Below are 21,019 nucleotides of genomic sequence, written 5' to 3' on the forward strand. Positions count from 1 at the left end.
ACAAATCATCTCAGATTGGCTCCTTGAACATGACAATGAGTTTACTGAACTCAAATGGCCTCCACAGTCACCAGCTCTCAATCCAATAGAGCACCTTTGGGATGTGGTGGAACTTGAGATTGGCATCATGGATGCGCAGCCGACAAATCTGCAGCAACTATGTGATGCTATCATGTCAAAATGGTCCAAAATCTCTAAGGAACATTTCCAGTACCCTGTTGAATCTCTGCCACAAAGGATTAAGGCAGTTCTGAAGGCAAAAGAGGGTCCAACCCGGTGCTAGTAAGGTGTACCTAATAAAGTGGCCGATGATCGTAAACCTGATTTAGACATCCAACATTTGCAGTTTGTCACTTGTTTTACATCATCTCATACTTGAGTTTCTCATCAAATCTTCTGACCAATCAAACGCTCTCTAGTATCTGACATGCCCCGCCCCCTTCAGGATGCTTCCTATTTGCATTTCATTGGCGGAGCTACTCTATATCTCACCCTATCTTCACGTTTCAGCTCAGATTACGTCAAACATCAAATAAAAAAGCACATTTCAAAGCACTTCAACTGTAAAGAAACTGTTGAACAGTTCAAGCTCAGTCATTTCCGAATTCGTATGACTTTATTTTTTCCTCCATAAAACAGAATATAATGTTATGATGTCATTGTCCTAATACATGTGACTTGATTCTGCTAAACATCCTAATTAACATAACATGAGGTAAAAAAGTGACAAATCTATCCTCATATTAACAGTAATATTTCTCAATTTCTCCAGTCATGAGTAAGCAGAAGTGTGTGCATTAAAGCCACATCTCATCTCTCCACCACAAGAAAAGAACACATCGAGCGTCGAGAGGTTTCTACACATCAGATCCTTGGCACGAGCGCTTGGAAAATATTAGCCAAACCATTCATCATTTCTATCAAAATACTTCAGGAGCCAGACTGAAAACCGCTACAGGCATTTCAGCTGATTTCACGCAGGAATATTGAAAATATTCAATAGTAAAACGCTCTTAAACTACGCCTGTCCATCACAAATACAAGCTCGTAGTATGATGGCTGTTTATAAAAGGAAAAACATGTAAACCCAGCCTTTATCAGCGCTGAAAATGAGTGTTAGCATAACAGACGTGATGCAAAAACAACAGATAAGATAACGCGTGTGCTTTGATCATAACTGTTATTAAAAGAGACCAAAACAAGGCTGCTGAAGCATTCGTCCCGGCAGGCTCTCAAATATTGACCGGTCCAAATTCCATGTTTAACTTGAAGCGTAATTTCAGCAGTGCTTTGGGTTAAACTGCCCGTGTTAAACAGCTCTGCACTTGGCTGATTTGACTGCGCAGATGGCATCTTCTGGCTGTTTTTCATTTGAGCAGGCTGCTTAAACACTAGCACACCTGACACACACACACACAAACACACACTACAGCAGCGGTTTACCAGATGAACACTTTCACTTCCCATTTTTTAGCTACAATTTTATTTGTAAGGCTGTTTATAAATAATGCACATGGTTGCACAAAAGCTTTACATACACACACACACACACACACACACACACACACACACACACATATATGCAATATAACTATACACATAAGGGCTCAACAAAAAAGGACTGCCCGATGGCCTGGGACCAGTGTGTGAGATGGTCAGGACAGTAGACAGGATCATTACTGGCAGATCCAGTGCTGCCTTGTCACTAGAGTTTAATTTTCCTGCAACTAATGTCAATTGTGTGCAAATACAGTCTTAGAATTGAGAAACAGTTTGTGCTTTTAAGCCTTTAAACGCTACCTTCTCTGTGAAGTCGTGAACACCATATTGCTTTTTGATTCCTCTTATGTGATTGGATGTTGTGATGTGTTATTTATTCCTCTTAGCTTGGTGGCAACATCAAACTATGAGGCTAAAAGAAAATGTCTGTTTCTAATTTCTTGAAAGCAAGAACCTAAATGTCTTATGTGGGTATAACATGACAAAAAAAATGAGGTGATGTTTTGCACAGTTTGGCGTCAGATTGGCAAGTCAGCCATATTTTATTAAATAATTTTGAACTGCAATAAAATACCTGCACATTTTCTATCCTGCTCTTTTTGTTTGCATAACACTTTGAATTTTGCTCATTATATATTCATTAATTCGACATTTAAATTCTAGATTCACAGACATTATTTGACATACTCTAAAATATGTGGTTGAAAAACAGCTATTAACTTTTTTTGTGTGGGGCCTGTGAAATTATTCGGGCCATCAATTAGGGAAGAAAAAAAAAACATATCTGTGATTCTCAATTAGAGTCTTGTCATCAAACAATTATTGTTAAAAAAACGTTATTATTGCTATATAAATCTTTGACCTATATCTAGTTTAGCCTAGGTTTTTAATACAAAAATTATAATTATTATATAATTTAATTTATTTATTTTGTCTTTACCTGTAATTTAATTAGGATATTTGTGACTAACTTTGGTTGAATTTTAAATTCTTGTTTATTTATGTAATTTGTTCATTTATTTATATTTTTATTTATTCATTCAATTGTTCATATATATATATTTATATATTGTTTCTATATTTTTTTGTTTATTTATACATTTATTAATTTTATTTATATATGTATTTATATATTTATGAATTGTGTTTATATATTTATTATTTTATTTATAAATTTATTTGTTTATTTATATATTTATTAATTGTATTTATATATTTATTTATATATTTATTCATTTATTTATATTTATTAATGTATTAATTTATATATTTATTTATATATTCATTAATTTATGTATTTATTTATATATTTATTTATTTACATATTTATTTATGTATTTATATATTTGTTCATTTTTTACGTATTTATTTATATATTTATTTATTTATATGTTTATTCATTGTTTAAATATTTATTTATATATTTATTTGTTTATTTATATATGTATTTTTATATTTATTCATTTTTTAAAATATATATTTATATATTTATCCATTTATTTAAATATTTAATCATTTATTTATTTATATGTTTATTTATTTATATATTGTTTAATTTATTTATTCATTCATTCATTTACAAATTTACATATTAATTTTTTTATTTGTACTTATTCCTTGTTCTATTTTTAATTCCTGTTCATTTATTTATAAAAATTCATATTTATTTATATATTTACTCATTGATTAATTCACTCATTTATTCAATCATTCACTTACTTTCTTTGTACTTTGGATGAACTCCAGTCAAATTACCCTCATGCTCTACAAAATACATTTAGCCTTGCCTCTCCTAATAGCATTTCATCCAGAACACTGCTGGCCAGAACCAGAAAATCAGACCACATCACACCTGTCCTCAGGTCTGTACATTGGCTCCCGGTTACATTCAGAATAGATTTTAAAGTATTCTACTTGTCTATAAATCACTAAATGGCCTAAGACCTCAATACAGTACAGATATGCTCACTAAATACAAACCGATCACTCAGATCTTTAGGATCGAGTAAATTAGAACTTCCAAGAGTTCAGTCAAAGCAGGGTGAATCGGCTTTCAGCTACTAACAGCGCCTCTCGCTGCTGGAATCAGCTTCCAGAAATGATCAGATGTGCTCCAACATTAGGCACATTCAAATCAAGACTGAAGACACATCTGTTTAGCTGTGCCTTTACTGAATGAGCACTGTGCTGCGTCCGACAGATCGCACTATTGTGTCTTTCTTTTCTTTTTCATCCTTTTATAATCTGTTTAACCCATTTCAATCTGTTTTAAAATCATTTTTAATTGTGATTTTAATTTGAATCGTTTTTTATTTTCTTCTTTTATTTATGTTTATGGAAAGCACTTTGAGTTACTATTGTGTATGAAATGTTCTACAGAAATAAACGTGCCTTGCCTAATCATTTACGAATCAATCTCACCTACATATGTCATAAATTGTGCACACTAAAATCAGACTTCAGAGCAGTGTGTTGTGTTGATGTGAGCTGCACACCTCTGCCCAGGTCCATCTCAGTGCAGCGCTGCTCCGGGTTGTTGCGGATCCGGCACTTGTAAACAGCTCCAGGCGACTGAACTGAACTGCTGAATGAGGAGTTTGCTCGGGGAGCTCCGACCACAATCCTATGCAGACATCAGGAGGAGACAGTCAAACATACAGCTCTTGGCCAATTGCAATAAGAAAAAAACTAAACTAAAGCAATAATCTTTGTAGTTCGGTTATACAGTTGAAGAATTATTAGCCCTCCTGCATATTTTTCCCCAATTTCTGTTTAACGGAAAGCGTAATAGTTTTAATAACTCATTTCCCATAACTGATTTATTTTATCTTTGCCATGATGACAGTAAATAATATTTTACTAGATCTATTTCAAGATAGTACTCAGTACTTAAAGTGACATTTAAAGGCTTAAATAGGTTAATTAGGCAAGTTAGGGTAATTAGGCAAGTCATTGTATAATGATGGTTTGTTCTATAGACAGTCGAAAACAAATATTGCTTGATGGGGCTAAAAATATTGAGCTTAAAATAGGCTTAAAAAAATTAAAAACTGCTTTTACTCTAGCCGAAATAAAACAAATAAAGCTTTCTCCGGAAGAAAAAATATTATAGGAAATACTGTGAAAATTTCCTTGCACTGTTAAACATCATTTGGGAAATATGTGGGAAAAAAACTCACAGAAGGGCTAATAATTCTGACTTTAACTATGTCTGCATAATAAGTGAATTAGGACTAGAGGTGGTTTCGCCTCGTCATAATGTCATGGTTTGGCTCTGAAAGTCAGTGATGTAAGCACTACATCATCATCTCCACTGAAGCACAAGCAGAGATTTGGACACAGGCCAGTGTTTCCCTTTAAAATTTAGGACAGCCCTTGGAAGAAACACTGAACATCTGTACAGTCACAAGAGATTTTAGGAGAAGTTGCTTGTCTGAAACGTAATGGCAAAAAGCTGGGTTGTGAAAGTCAGAACAAACATGTGAAGTACTCCACGGTGCTCATGTAAGTAAATGAGAGGAGTAATGCTACAGAATTCAGAGTAGTTACGTGTGATTATTTTGCAATCATTCTTTTTTCAGACACATTTAGAATCATTTTTGCAATTTACTAGATACAACATCAAATTAATTTGAGCTGCTTTTACTAGATTTAACAATGTAACTTGTGTTGTTTGTAAGTACTTCTGAACATTAATGGATGTATATAGATCTGAACAAGGGCCCAGTAAATATGTTTAAAGAAAACACACAAATAAATAATGAATAAATAATTAAATTAGATGAAAATATTACAATGCACATTTGTACCAGACATTTTATGTAAATAAAGTCATTTACATTAATTAATATACCAATCAAATAATTTAAAATATATGAAATGTATAAGAAAACAAATAAATTAAAACGAAAATGAACAATGATTACGCAAAATTATATAAATGGATAAAAAATAAATAAATAAATACAACATTACAAAATTAATAATAGTTGTAATAATGTATCTAAATATTTCTGTATGGTATTTTAGACTAATTTATTATTTTCACTCTAAGAAATAAAGGTACAACAGCTTTCACTGGGGTGGTACCTTTTCAAAAGGTACATATTAATACCTCAGGGATGCATATTAATACCTAAAAGTACAAAATTGTCCCTCTTAAATATTTTAGGTACTAATATATACTTTAGAGGTACCAATGTAGACCCTGTTTTGAATAGGTACCATCCTCATGACAGCTCTCGAACCTTTATTTCTGAGTGTTTTAATATTTTTTCAAAGCTATAAATTTATTAACTATACGTTATAAACATGTCATGCTTGGAGATCGGAAGCACTGATAATAATAATAATAATAAAGATGATAATAGATAAACTTCATAAAAATATTTATTAAAATAAATTTCTATAAACTAAATCATACAACAATCTAATAATTATTACATAATATATATATATATATATATATATATATATATATATATATATATATATATATATATATATATATATATAAAATGTAAAGGAAAACAAATAAACACAATTTAAACTGAAAATTAACAAACATTAAACAAAAAAATACTACATTAAATAAACATGTAAAAATAAATACAGTAAAAAAGAATAATAACAGATGTAATGATGTTTCTAAATATTTCCAATATAATATTTTGGACCAATTTATTATATACACTCTCAGAAATAAATATACAAGAGCTGTCACTGGGGTAGTACCTTTTCAAAAGGTACACATTTGTACCTAAAAGGTCCATTTTAATCCCTTAGGGATGCATATTAGTACCTAAAAGTACTAAATTGTACCTCCTAAATGTTTTGGGTACTAATATATACTTTTGAGGTACCAATATAGACACTTTAAGTACAAATGTGCACCTTTTGAAAATATACCACCCTAGTGACAGCCCTCATTTATGAGAGTGTATTATACATTTTTTCAAAGCTGTAAATCTATAAATTACACGTTATAACATGTCATGCTTGAAGATCGGAAGCACCAATAATAATGGATGATAATAATAATAATAGACAAACTTGAAAAATCAGTATCAAAATAAATGTATATAAACTAATTCATTAAACAATTTAATAACTATTACATAATATAATATTTAAAAATATATATAAAATGTAAAAGAAAACAAATAAACACAGATTAAAATAAAAATAAACTAATATTAAACAAAAATACAACATTAAATAAACGTGTAGAAAAAATAAATACTGTAATACAAAATTATTAATAAATGTAATAATGCATCTAAATATTTCCAATATGATATTTTGGACCAATTTATTATACACACTCTCAGAAAAATAGATATAAAAGCTGTCACTGGGGTGGATCCTTTTCAAAAGGTACACATTTGTACTTAAAAGGTGCATTTTAATACCTAAGGGATATCAATATAGACACTTTAAGTACAAATTTGCACCTTTTGAAAAGATACCACCACCCTAGTAACAGCCCTTATTTATGAGAATGTATACATTTTTTCATAGCAATAAATCTATAACTATAGACATGTCATGCTTGAAGATCGGAAGCACCAATAATAATAGATCACATTGATAATAGGTAAACCTAATACAAGTATTTATCAAAATAAATGTATATATAACTAATTTTTATTACAAAATATAAGATTTAAAATAAATATAAAATGTGAAGGAAAACAAATAAACAGATTGAAATAAAAATTTACAAATATTAAACAAAAAATACTACATTACATTACTACATTAAATAACAAAATTAATGCAGTAATACAAAATGTATAATAATTGTAATAATGTATCTAAATATTTCTAATATTATACTTTAGACCAATTTATTACATACATTTTTTCATAGCTATGAATATATAAATTACACGTTATAAATATATCATATTTGCAAATGGGAGGCACCAGTAATAATAATAATGATGATGATAATAATAATAGATCAACTATATAAAAAATATTTATCAAAATAATTTATGTAACTTGTTATAGCAGTGAAGCAAAATAAAGTCTACTGATAAATAAAAGGTGAAACATTCAAGTTTCACGATGTTGTGATTTTAACAAACAGAATTAGCGATGAAGTAACTAAAGGCTAATTTAGCTGCAAAAGGTGGTATGATTATAAAAATTGTATATAAAACTAAGTTAGCACAGCTAGATGTCTTTAAAGAACGTCGTTTCACTTATTTAACGTGATATACAACATTAAAAAGATTTCAGTAAGACAAAAATATAACTTAGTCGGCTTTACCTGGCGCAAAAGATGCTGACAAAAAGTGACGTTTAGCCTGAGGAGGTAACCTTGGCAACCACTCGAGCGATTAACGGAAAGCAACGGAATAACGTAAGTACTGATAGTTTATTACAGATAACTATAGATTAATCCATTATAAAATGTAGTATTTTACTTTTAAAGACAGTTGACCTTTGGCTTACTGTGTTAGAGACCTTCGTTTGCGCGAGACCCCCATTAACACTTCAAGAGGATTAAATAAGTGCGAAAGAGCCCGTTTAAAACGCTTAAAATACAGCATAAACCTCTACTGCTCCATCTCTGCTCATGTACTCACCAGCGTGTGTTATCGTGGACGTGCTCCAGGACGGAATATCCGAAAAACGTCGCATCTGGTCCACGGAAAACCACTGGATATTGTAGATCAATGTTGAAGGAATAAGCCAGAGAAACCGAACACAAGCACACAAACACATCCAAAGCGCGTATTTTCCGCGTAGAGAGCTCCGTCATTCTGTTGGGCATCCTCAGTGCTGGGAGTCAGTCCGGTGAGAACTTTAGAAAAGTAACCAAAACTGCGCAATAGTCTGAGAACTGAAGGAAAAACTACATTTAAACGACGTCTAAACTACAGTAACGCATGCAGGCGGGTTTATAGAGTGTAAGTCGGAGGTTTGGGTCAGGATAGCGGTCTCATCTCTTGTGCTGCTCTCTGGAGTTTCTCTTGGCGTTATTATGAGCGCTGGGCTCAAGCTGACGCGCGCGCGTATATGTGTGTGTGCGCGTGTGTGTGTTGCACGAGCGTCACATTTCATATTAAAACAGCGCCGCGTCCATTGGCGACACCTGCCGGTAGAAAGCAGCACTGCAAATCATATTGAACTGCTCTCAATACATCAGAGTATTTGAAAATGTGTCATCATGGTCTATCTTATTTCTGGGCTCATTTTTATGATTATGAACAACATATATTTAACCCTTGTGTGTGTTGGGGGTGTTTTATCCACTCTGGGACGGGTGATTTTGAGTCTTAATTTGGCGACAACTTTGGGTTTCAACAAATGGAATGATTTTTGGTGACAAATCTTGCTTCGACACATATTTTGGGATATTATCAAAGTCCCTTGAAGGCGTATTCTAACACATATTATTCTACATTTAAGTGTTTTCTATAGTCTTTAATATTATTCAGCTTTAAGTGTAATTTTAAAGTGCTTAACTGTTAATTAGGCAAGCCGTTGGACAACAGTGTTCTGACTTGGTGCTGGAGGGCCAGTGTTCAGTGAACTTCTTTCAACACACCTCCCTGGAAGTTTCTAGCGCAGGGGTGTCAAAACTCAATCCTGGAGGGTCGGTGTCCTCGAGAGTTTAGCTCCAACCCAAATCAAACACACCTGAACCAGCTAATCAAGCTCTGTAGAAGCTTCCTGGCAGGTGTATTGAAGCAAGTTGGAGCGAAAATCTGCTGGACACCGGCCCTCCAGGACCGAGTTTGGACACCCCTGTTCTAATGTACAAAGAAAGAGCTTGATTAGCTGGTTCAGGTGTGTTTAATTGGGGTTGGAACTAAAATATGCAGGACACCGGCCCTCCAGGCAGGCCCGGATTGGCTAATAGGGAAGACCGGGAGAATTCCCGGTGGGCCGGTCCATTTTTCGGCCGCGAGTGCCGGTGTCCCTAGCTCCAGAATCTGTTGCTCTCAGCAATCACACTTTTTAAATTAATGTATTTATTTACTTGACCACAGCCTTCTTATTCATTATTTTACGCAGCTCTGCTCTTTTTATCTATTTTCTCGCAGCCTCGTGAGCAGGATGCAGCCTGCAGATTAATGATGATATTAACCCAGATGAGGCACCTCTCACCGTACAGCTGTTGTGGACGAGTGGTTAGCACTTTAGGATATGACGCCATCGACCAGGGTTTGATCCTCATCTGAGTAATTTTTTTTTTCATTTTTATTGTTAAGACATATAATACTGTTAGGGTTGTTGAACATTTGAAGTTCTAAAGCAGCTGTTTTGTCAAAAAAAGACGTGATAGTGTAATTAGAAACTGAATTGGAAATGACCTTATTTTAATATAGTCACTCGTGAACTGAGGTGGGCCGGTCTGAGGCTTGAAACTCCAGGGCTGAAAAGGAGTCCCACTCCGGCCCTGCCTCCATGACTAAGTTTGAACACCCTGGGTATAGCCAATAAGGGAAAAAATCTTAATGGGGATATCAACAGGGGCAACCGAGGGAAAGTTAGGACGATTCTAAGGGCCCGCACAATTTTGGGGCCCACAAAGTTACTATTAGGAGGCACAACAGCTGTAAAAAAAAAATAAAAATAAAATTAAATTAATATAATTTTTTCTTTAACTGTAAATATAATAAATACATAATCCCATTTCTCATTTTTAAGTTGTCTAAACATAGTCTGATATCTGAATACTGATCATTAAAATACTGTAAGATACTGTTTTTGCTTTTAGGTTACAGTAAATGGTCAAAAATAAAATTGGTAACAGCTTTCTTTCTTTCTTTTTTAACAGTCCATTTTAATGTGTTAATTTAAAACTATTTTAAAGAAAAAAAGCCAATTTACGCTTACTTACAAAAGAAACCCAGCAAGATTCTCATCTTCATTCACAATAGTACACATGTCCAAAAATCTTCTATTTATAAGAATTATTTGATGATATATTAAAGGGCCATGTTTAAAAATTCGTTTTTTGGCACCACAATACTCATTAATTCTCATTGTAAATCACGTTTCTTTGACACTATCCTTCAGATTATAAAGGTTTTCTCACCCACTTACTAACAAAACATTTCCAATAGCAATTTTAGCATGATAACTTATTACTTTAGATATTTTTATAAGTATGGGTCAGAATAAGTATGTTGTTTCATTCTGACAAAAAGATCTGTTAAGCTGAATGTTACTGAACATTGTTTGACCTATATTTTGACAATTTAGTTTCACAAAAGTTACTTAAAAATTAAAGTAGATACTTGACATATATTTATTATGCTTTCTATGCATATGCAATACTTTTCTAAATTTAACTTGATGCAAAATAACAAAATAGTGTCTCATCCTTATCCCAAATTGACTGGTAGAAGAATATGATAATCATTCTTCATTCATTATCCTTCAGCTTAGCCCCTTTATTTATCAGGGATCACCACAGTGGAATGAACTGCCAACTACTCCGGGTTATGTACATTTCAGCCAATTTAGATGATCTAATTCCCCTATTCACCTTATTCTCCGTGTACAAGAGGGCGTGGCCATTTGAAACTTTTTGGCTGGAGACTTCTGGTCTCATTCACTTCCATTAATTTTTAGATGTTAAAAACAGCTTGTTTTGCTGCTTGATGTTGCAAACTGACACTTTCATATTGTATTATATTGTATTATTATTCTATTTTGTCTGTATGGTCATGTGAACACTTGTTTTGTAGAGCAACTAGTTTGACTGTTTTCTGCCGTTCATCATTCCTAGTCATTTCTCCCATAGGCAGTTGAATCGGAAGTTATAAAACAATCGCAAAAACGAGCGCACTTCCACATTGAAGAATAAGGTCAATAGCGCATGTGTTTGGACAGTGGGGGAAACCCACACCAACACGGGGAGAACATGCAAACTCCACACAGAAATGCCAACCAGCACAGCCGGGACTCGAACCAGCGACCTTCTTGTCGTAAGGTGACAGTGCTAACCACTAAGCCACCGTGCTGCCATATAATCATTCTTTGCACACTTAAATTTTACTTGGCTATCATAGACTATAAATAGAGATGTCCAGATCCAATCACGTGATCGGAAATTGGGCCTGACAAAGCAGTTTCAGACTGAAATCGGACGTTTCTACCTAATCAGGAATCGAATATATACAGTTAAAGTCAGAATTATTAGCCCCCCTGAATTATTAGACCCTCTCTTTATTTTTTTCTCAATTTCTGTTTAATAGAGAGAATATTTGTTCAACACATTTCTAAACATAATAGTTTAAATAACTCATCTCTAATCACTGATTTATTTTCTCTTTGCCATGATGACAGTAAATAATATTTGACTAGATATTCTTCAAGACACTTCTATACAGCTTAAAGTGACATTTGAAGGCTTAACTAGGTTAATTAGGTTAACTAGGCAGGTTAGGGTAATTAGGCAAGTTATTGTTAAATGATGGTTTATTCTGTAGACTATTGAAAAAATATGTAGCTTAAAGGGGCTAATAATATTGTCCTTAAAATGGTTTATAATAAATTAAAAACTGCTTTTATTCTAGCCGAAATAAAACAAATAAGACTTTCGCCAGAAGAAAAAACATTATCAAACATACTCTGAAAATTTCATCACTCTGTTAAACATCATTTGGGAAATATTTAAAAAAGAAAAAAAAATTCAAAGTGGGGGCTAATAATTCTGACTTCAACTCTATATAGTCATATTTTTTTTACACATCTATAGTTAAGCTTGTCTTTCTTGTCTTCACACAGAAACAGCAACATGTGTGGACGGACATTACTTTGTTGCAGAGATGATTTTGGTTAAATGCCGGCAAAGTAGAACACAGAAGCAGCTTGAAAAGGATAGTGCGAGTATGTCTGCGGTCTGCAGGTATTATAAAGTGGATGACGACATCATTGCCATAGCAAACTGTAAGATACGCAAACTTGGGATTGCCTGCCGGGTAGGTGCTATTTTTGTATATTATATTTTTTGTATATCTAAAGTTGCACTAAAGTCCACAAGTCAAGAATTTCTATTATTTATTACTTGATTGTTCAAACTACCTCACAGAAGTGCTCTATTTGTTAACAGAGTTGTTGAATGCTAAAATAAGGTGAAAATAAAAGGTGAAAATAAAAAAGGAACAGTTTCTTTGCTCTTCTTTTTTTTTATGTATTATAGAAGTACCGGACTGGGTTTTGGTACCGGTAGATACTCAAAATCAAATGACTCGGACTCAATGGCTCAAAAAAAAAAAAAACTAACTATAACATTACAGCAAAACTAAAGATGATGGCTAACTAGTCTTACCAACAGGTTTGAAATGCTGTGCATGAAAAAGCAAGTTGTGAATGTAGTGTAAATAAAACTTTATTAGTTGTCTTAAAATGTATTAACCACCTCAAAAGTGCCCCATGAAAGACAGATTTATAGCCTTTTCCCCCCATCATGATTATTTACAATATGAAGCGTGGTTCTAATTAGTCAGCTTCCCCAAAAATACAGTATTAAGTTACAAAAACAAACAAAATGGCGTAATAAAGGATCAGCGCACTATGAGCCTGTGTCTTTATATTGTACATGTGCTGTGCAAATCTTTAAAGGGTCATTTCATCTAACCATAAAACAGAGAAAAGAGGAAATCATTCAGGAGAAAATAGGAGAATTAATCAAACTGAGACTTACAGTCAAACTTATTGCACAAGTTCTCGAATCATACAAGCGCAGCTTTAAAAAGAAGAACCGTCTAGCCTAAAACTGAGGAGGAGAGAGCAGGAAAGATCATGTCAGAAATTACTGCCAATCTACACACTGAAGAATAGTCTTTATACTTCCTGTCCATTTCTTAACCTATCCTAGATCCCTTGTACCAGTGACCACGCACACACACACACTCACACTCACACAGAAAAAGAGAGAGAGAGAGAGAGACAACAGTTCGTACACACACACACACACACACACACACACACACACACACACACACACACACACACACACACACACACACACACACACACACACACACACACAAACACACACACACAGTTCTCATACACACAAACAGAGAAACACACAGACACACACACACACACACACACACAATCAGTTCATGTACACTCACACACACGCACGCACTCACACACACCCCCAAACAGTTCACACGTACAAAAACAGTTTATACACACATGCACTTCACACACACACATGCTTCACACAAACTCAGACACACACAAACACAAAAAGAAACACGCACAAACAGAGGGAAAGAGAGAGAGAGAGAGAGAGAGAGAGAGAGAGAGAGAGAGAGAGGTAGAGACACACAACCAGTTCACGTACTCTCAAAGACACACACACACGGACACACAGAGACACACACACACACACACACAACCAGTTCACACACACTCACAGATGTACGCACACACTTCACACAGAGAGAGAGAGATAGATACACACACACACACACACACACACACACACACACGTCAGTAGCATTTATCAGAGCAGCAGGAGAATGGGTGGTTCTGTGTTCCAGGTTGAGGCAGAGTTCTGGTCCTCCTCACCGGAGCCAAGGCTGTAAAACACACAGATGGAGAACAGAAGCTCAGTTTCAGCATCAGGATCTACGACAACACACAAACAGCAGCGAGCGCTTTCACCTGACGTCACATGAACAAATCAGAGACAATTACAACCTGCTAGCTTCGGACTTGTCAGGTTTTTAGCTGCAAGGTAGATTGTCAGGTTTTTCGCTTATTCAAGTTTTAGGAACAACAAATAATATCTTGACTTCTAGTTGATCATTTGATATCAGAAGTGGCTTATATGAAAGGCAAAGACCTCTAGATTACGCTTATTAGACCACAATAAAATATGATCATGCCTTGATTTTGAATGATTAATTAGGACAGTAAGGTCTGACTTTGCTGAGACAAAAGTCTCATCACTGAACAGAAATAATGTCCAGTGTAGAATATAAAGTCCTGCTGCAGTGGAGACAGAATGAATATTGTGTCTGACTCCATCATGAGCTTGGAGGACTGCATCCATACATCTCTGACATGACTCAAATCACTGATTAATAAAGTCATCTGGAATGGCAAAGAAAGCATTTCTGCAAGACTCCCAGAGTTCATTAAGATTCTGTGGATTCATCTTCAACGCCTCCTCCATTTTACCCCAGACATGCTCAATAATGTTTATGTCTGGGGACTGGGCTGGCCAATCCTGGAGCAGTCTTTGCTTTCAGGAGCTTTGATGTGGAGGCTGTAGTATGAGAAGGAGCGCTATCCTGCTAGAGAATTGTCCCTCTCCTGTGGTTTGTAATGTAATGGGCAGCACAAATGTCTTGATACCTCATGCCGTTGATGTTGCCATCTACTCTGCAGATCTCTCGCACGCCCCCAAATAAGTCTTCTGCAGTATTTGTGATGATTGGGATGCAGTTCAAATGATGATTCATGGGAAAAATCCACACTGTTCCAATTTACTATGATCTTTTATGTGAAGCTGCTTTGACACAATCTACATTGTAAAAGTGCTATACAAAAAAAAGGGGAATTAAATGATTTTTTAAAAATCCTCAATGATTGTCGTATGTCAGACGGCACGAACATGGCTCCTATGTCACACGGTAAGATCTCAGCTGTTAAAGTCAGACTGAATGACAATGAAGACGCGCCAAATATAAAAAGAAAACGGCCCGGGAGTTTGACGTCATTCACCCGAGACACAGCTCTATCCCGTGTTCTGAAATTATTCCTCACAGCAAACGTAAACAAACTGTACCGGCAATTTGTCTCAATAATTAAACTAGGAGAGAAAAAAACTGCTTTGAAATTTCCCCACAGTTGTTTGAATTCTCGCATGGATTGCGTCATCAAATTCAGAGCTCCTATTGGCTCTTTGATTGATGCTCATCACAGCTGCAGGAAAGTGTCTAAAATCTTCAGACACTGCCAGAACTTCATCGAAAGAAAAATCTGATCGCAATGGGAACTAAGCTGCTGTCTGTGAACATGTCAAACCAACGATCAAAGAGATTTTAGCTTAGGATTTACTGTCGTCTGTGGAGTTGCTGTATGTCGTATTGCCCATTTAGGACCACACAAAATCTGTGCGTGCAGAAATCGGCACATTTTTTTTTGTCAATCATTGAGTCTATGTAAATAGGTAAATATATATTTGTTCATTTTTTATATTAATTTCAGTAATATTATTGACTAATATGCAAATGTTTATATGGTTGATTTACAATACAATTCAATATTTTGTCTTTCAGTAGATATAATATGAGAGATTTGCTTTGTTTATCAAACAAGTACATCTATTGCATTGTTAACCTTAAAAACAAGTTTTTTTTTTCATGTAGTCAGTTTTTAGTTGCTGTTACAGTCATATGTATATGCCTGTTTGTTTTGTTTGTGTGTGCGCGCTCTCTTTTTCTCTCTTTCTCGCTTGCTTGCTCACTTCCCCTCTCTTTCTTTGTCAATTCTCCAGTTCGCCCATTCCAGTATCCCATTCGTCTGTGAAGACGTCAATCTCAATTCCACCTTGTGACATCATCACCTTCACAACCAATCAGCATAGGAGCTCACAGTTTAAAGGGATGTGAGCGGGGAAGCTCGTTCTGCTTTTGCTCTGTCTTGCTTGCTTTTGTGTGTGTTTTTTGGCTTGTTGTTATGTGCTGTGATATTGACGTGAACTTAGTTTTGATTTTGGTCTTGTTCTTGTGTTGATCGCTGTTACCGTCTTGGATGTGTATATGTGGCAATTTCCTGACGTCTGGCCTTGGATTCGAGGAGTTTAGATGTCACGTGACATACACTTTGCATCACGCAGATAACTCCACTGTCTAAACACACTAGTTTAGAAGTGGGTGCCACCAGCTGTAAGTTTTATTCGTATTTTTGGTTGACATGCAGTTTTGTTTGTTTATTTTGTATTAGACAGATTAGTGGGTAAATGTTAGCTAGATTTGGGGTTTTTGTTATATTGCTTTCATTTATTTGGCGCCACTTAATTCTCGTTCACAGTTACTACACGTACAAAATCATAAATTTGCAGTAAAGATAAGAGTATAAATAGCAAAAAATGTCTGCAGATTCTATCTGGCCCTACTCATAACACTCTCACATGTTTATTTATTCTATTTTTTTTTTTTTAATTTTGAGATTAAGTGTAATTTACACGTGGTTTCAACATGTGGTTTCAACAACTAGACGCATTTATACCTGTCCAGTTTTGTCCTCAATCTCCTCCTGAAGTACTTTGAATGACTGGATTTACGGCCATTGTGAACACAGTTCAGAGGGCATCTAAACCTGCTCTTTTCACATTTACACAGCTATCTGATAATAAAAAAGCGAATAAAGTGAGCTGCTGTAAACACTTCTGCTTCTGAACACTAACCATGACTCGTGAATCCTCACGCTCCAGAACCTTCTGCGCCTGATCTGCAGGAAACTTCAGCATGGATGTGATTACTTTAGCCATAGTCTGCAAAAACAAAATGTAAAAAAAAAAAAGAGATGAAATTCAGAACTGAAATGCTGCATCCAGCTTAATACTGAGTAATGAATAGCAATAAATACCAGCGGGAAATGATCAAATGAATTCATCAGTCATGTTACAAATTCTTTCCTATCATAACTTCAATGAGTCTATTAAAACATCTTGTGTTGAAGGGAGTGAATGAAAACATTAAATGAAACATAAAAGCATATCCTGAGAGGTTTTATCAGACTGTTATACACTTTAATGCCATGGTGTTGTCAAAATTATGGACCCATGCACAATATTCCTAATTTTATAAACTACATTTTCTTTTAAAGAGCCCCCATTATGGGTTTTTGAAAACGATCTTCATGCAGTGTGTAGCAGCACTAAGTGAATTTAAGAGTCGAATAAACTAATCGAGTTGGGTTCAGATCTTTTGTTTGATCTTATCGATGTTGACACGGTCACATCACCAAATATGTACTTTCCCTCCATACACTAGCGGAGGCTCGGGGGATCACGAGACTGAATATGACGCGAAGATGACGATCACTGACGGATGGAGATTCAGCTAAGGGAATGAAGGGTTAAAGTTCATTTTCACAACAATACCACAGTATAGCCAACCATTTAATGTGTTTGTTCCTGTCTTTTTTCTGATTTTTGATACAATAACCTGTACTGCAACGCGGGATTCATCGGCCCTTTGCTATTGAAGGAGCAGCAGAGACTACAGGACTTGGTCAAACTTTGACAGGGACTTTTACAGTAACTTTTACAGTTCATATGGACCAGTTTCTTCTTCCTCCGGATCATAACATGTAAGTTTCATAAAAATTGCTGCCACGTTTTGTGTGTTTAAATGTGTGTTGTAACTTGTAATCGCTCAGCATGGCTTGTAATAACATATCTATTACAGATCAGTGCTTCTTCTGTTTCTCTCAGGTTAAATCAGTATGAAGCTGTTCACATATCACGTCCAAAACCACAGTGAAAACGTGCCGCGTGCTTCTTCCTTCACTGATTTAAATGGGTTTCTGAACTGGCGATCCTCTGTTGTTTGATTTTGTTATGGCTACCATCAGCTGTTCATACACACACGCAGTGTGGTCAATTTTCAAAATAGTTCAACTTTTGCCACTGTGTGGATTAATACTGAGTGTGTGTTGTTTTATTACTTGGGGTTAGGGTTAAGAGGAGAGTAATATGCTGGTGTTTAACTGCATTGCATTCCTGCAATGGGCTCTCATACTTTCTGCTACTTCATACTGTAGCTGTGATGGGCTTTTCTCTGTCTCGTGCTGAACAGTCGATCAATCGCAACAGACTGGGTCTTCGGACCAATCACCACAGATTAGCTTGGCGCTAAACTAATCATATTGGAGACGCTGGGATAATTAGGTAAAAATAAATGCATATTATAAAACAGTGAACGTGTTTTTCGACCTTGCACGCAGATCAACCTGTTATTGGAGACCCCTAAAACCAAAATATGACCTTTTTTAATGCAAAATAGGGGCTCTTTAAATTATGTAATTTTTGTAATTTTGTTTTATGTTAACAATTGCATTAATATTTATTCAAATAGCATGTATTATTATTATTTAGTTTAATTTGTTTTAGTTTTATTCCTTTTTCTTCTTTTTTTAATATTTATATTTCATTGTTATTTTTGATCATATATGTTTATAGTGTATATGTATATTTATTATAATATTTATTTAAAAAAAAAAAAAATATATATATATATATATATATATATATATATATATATATATATATGTTTATATGTTTATAGTGTATATATTTATATGTATATATGTATATATATATATGTATATATATATATATATATATATATATATATTTTTTTTTTTATATATATAAATATTATAATAAATTACATTAAAAATATAATACATTTTATTATATATATATTTTTTCAAATTTTAATATAAAAGTGTAATATTAGTGTAATATTCCTTCCTTAGTTAGTTTTAGTGATTGTTATATTTCAGTGATTGCATTAATATTTGTTCAAATAAAAGTACTATTTAGCTAAAAATCTGATTATTTATTTTAGCACTAATTAAAATTTTTAATTTAGCAGTGATTTGTACTTTTTTTATTTTTTTACAATATTTTAATTTAGTATTATTTTTATTAAGGCGACGCGGACGCACAGTGGGTAGCATGTTCATCTCACAGCAAGAAGGTCACTGGTTCGAGCCTCGGCTGGGTCAGTTTCAGTGTGGAGTGCTCCAGTTTCCCCCACAAGTCCAAAGACATGCGCTATAGGTGAATTGGGTAGGCTAAATTGTCCGCAGTCTATGTGTGTGAATGGGTGTTTCCCAGTGACAGGTTGCAGCTGGAAGGGCATCTGCTGCGTAAAAACGTGCTGGATAAGTTGGCGGTTCGTTCCGCTGTGATGACACCGGATTAATAAAGGGACTAAGAAAATTAATGAAATATTTTTATTATATTTTATTTAAATTGAATTAAACCACATTAATAATGGCAATTCAGATATCACTATTTTTGCACTAGTCTCCTGAATATTATAAAGAAAGAACACCATAATAATGTAATAATATAAAGAACAGAAATATCACTCATATTCAAGTGTATTTGTGTGTACATGTTATTGCATGCATTATTCCAATTAACAACTTTCCTTTAAAAGAATTGTAGCTTTAGGTAACAGTAACAGCAGTGTCAGTGTTCTCCCGCTCTCCTCGGTGTTCTGTGAGCAATTACATCTCCCAAAGACAAAACGCTCATTATCCTGGGCCTGCTGGGTAATCGTCAGCCCTGGAGAGATTCTGCCAGCGCTCATGTGCCTGTATGCGGAGCTAATGAAAACCAGCGCAGAATTCACCGCCAGCAGCTCGCTCAAATGTAATCATGTGATGTGAAAGCTGTGATGTCATGAGCACCCAATGTTTATAGACCTTTTATGACACGTTTATGGTCATCATAAATCCTTCAGTTTTTAATATTTTGATTCCTTTAAACAAAACGTATATGTATATTTATATGCATTTACGTACAGTTGAAGTCAAATTATTAGCCCTCCTGAATTATTAGCCCTCTTGTATTTTTGTTTCCGATTTCTGTTTAACCAGTTAAACTCTTTGAATTTTCATAAAACACTATTAAAAGTGTTTGAAAAACTGTATTTGTTGTCTGTGTTATAATAAACACCTAAATAAAGAGGCGCTTTTTGTATTTTTTTTATAAACTCAAATTTGAAAGTGTACCTTTTAGGTTCTGTGTAACCTAGCGCAGGGGTTCCCAAACTTTTCAGCATGGACCCCTAAAATAACAATGCCAGTGACTCGCGACCCCCAATATCCTCTGAGGTGGTTATAAATACAAAAAACTTGCATACAATGGCGCACACACACACACACCAATAGACCAAAGTCTATTCGCGTTTAATTTTTTTTAATGTATGTCAGTGCTGTAAATGGGCCAGAAAGTTTAACCTGGTGTTATAAAATCAATCTGCTGTATCTGACGCTATTGCTGTCTTTAATATAATGTAATTACCCCAGGGGTCGCAATCCAATAGAACTAGTAAAAAAGCTACAATAGTAACTATAAATGACTGTTTTTTTCTCTTCAGTTGGTTATGAATAAAATATGGTAATTCTTATGGCCTAATAATAATAAGTAGATTTCTGCAAATCACCAGGCGACCCCCTTCATTGTTCCGTGACCCCTCAAGGGGTCCTGACCCCCACTTTGAGAACCACTGATCTAGCGTACTGTAATTGATTTTGGTGGTTCCTGCACATGTCTGTAATCATGGGAAAAATGAAACATGTCTCTACCATAATCTATGCAAAAGTTACTGTATTCCAACTGATGAGAGGTGCTGTACAAGCCACAGGGACCGATCATTGTTTACATATTTCATATGTGCTATCTGGGGCTGCTTAGTGATCATAAATGTATTGTTTTCACTTCTGCGCCATGGAAACACCGCGATTCATTTGACAACTGTTTGATATGTGAATATAATTC

The 21,019-nt window shown here is 34.6% G+C and overlaps 2 protein-coding genes and 1 long non-coding RNA gene across 14 annotated transcripts in view; 1 reads left to right on the forward strand and 2 right to left on the reverse strand.

Moving 5' to 3' along the window:
- itga9 (integrin, alpha 9) overlaps positions 1 to 8,530 on the reverse strand; it is a 198,593-nt gene extending 190,063 nt beyond the window's left edge. For 4 of the 7 annotated variants that reach the window (XR_015505039.1, XR_015505041.1, XR_015505040.1 and 1 more), the window contains exons 1-2: positions 8,097 to 8,503; positions 3,996 to 4,123 (exon numbers count right to left, since the gene is read on the reverse strand). Coding sequence is in view for 3 of the 7 variants with exons in the window: in XM_087277711.1 (XP_087133837.1) it covers positions 3,996 to 4,123; positions 8,097 to 8,284 (316 nt within the window). In the remaining 4 variants the exon portion in view is untranslated. 7 annotated transcript variants of the gene reach the window in all.
- Positions 7,792 to 17,105, forward strand: LOC141377079 (uncharacterized). Its single transcript, XR_015506485.1, has 4 exons — positions 7,792 to 7,870; positions 9,561 to 9,698; positions 12,256 to 12,449; positions 15,992 to 17,105. It is a non-coding gene; the product is annotated as an uncharacterized LOC141377079 (long non-coding RNA).
- golga4 (golgin A4) overlaps positions 12,842 to 21,019 on the reverse strand; it is a 98,916-nt gene continuing 90,738 nt past the window's right edge. For 2 of the 6 annotated variants that reach the window (XR_015506400.1, XR_015506399.1), the window contains 3 exons: positions 16,904 to 16,990; positions 13,841 to 14,066; positions 12,842 to 13,699 (listed from right to left, as the gene is read on the reverse strand). Coding sequence is in view for 2 of the 6 variants with exons in the window: in XM_087279781.1 (XP_087135907.1) it covers positions 14,052 to 14,066; positions 16,904 to 16,990 (102 nt within the window). In the remaining 4 variants the exon portion in view is untranslated. Of the gene's footprint in view, positions 14,067 to 16,903; positions 16,991 to 21,019 lie in introns of all 6 variants that reach the window. The other 4 variants (XM_087279781.1, XM_087279780.1, XR_015506402.1 and 1 more) reach the window with 3 other exon arrangements.

The sequence above is a fragment of the Danio rerio genome, chromosome 13, assembly GCF_052040795.2.
Source record: "Danio rerio strain M-AB ecotype USA chromosome 13, GRCz13ab, whole genome shotgun sequence".
Classification (NCBI taxonomy): Eukaryota; Metazoa; Chordata; class Actinopteri; order Cypriniformes; family Danionidae; genus Danio; species Danio rerio.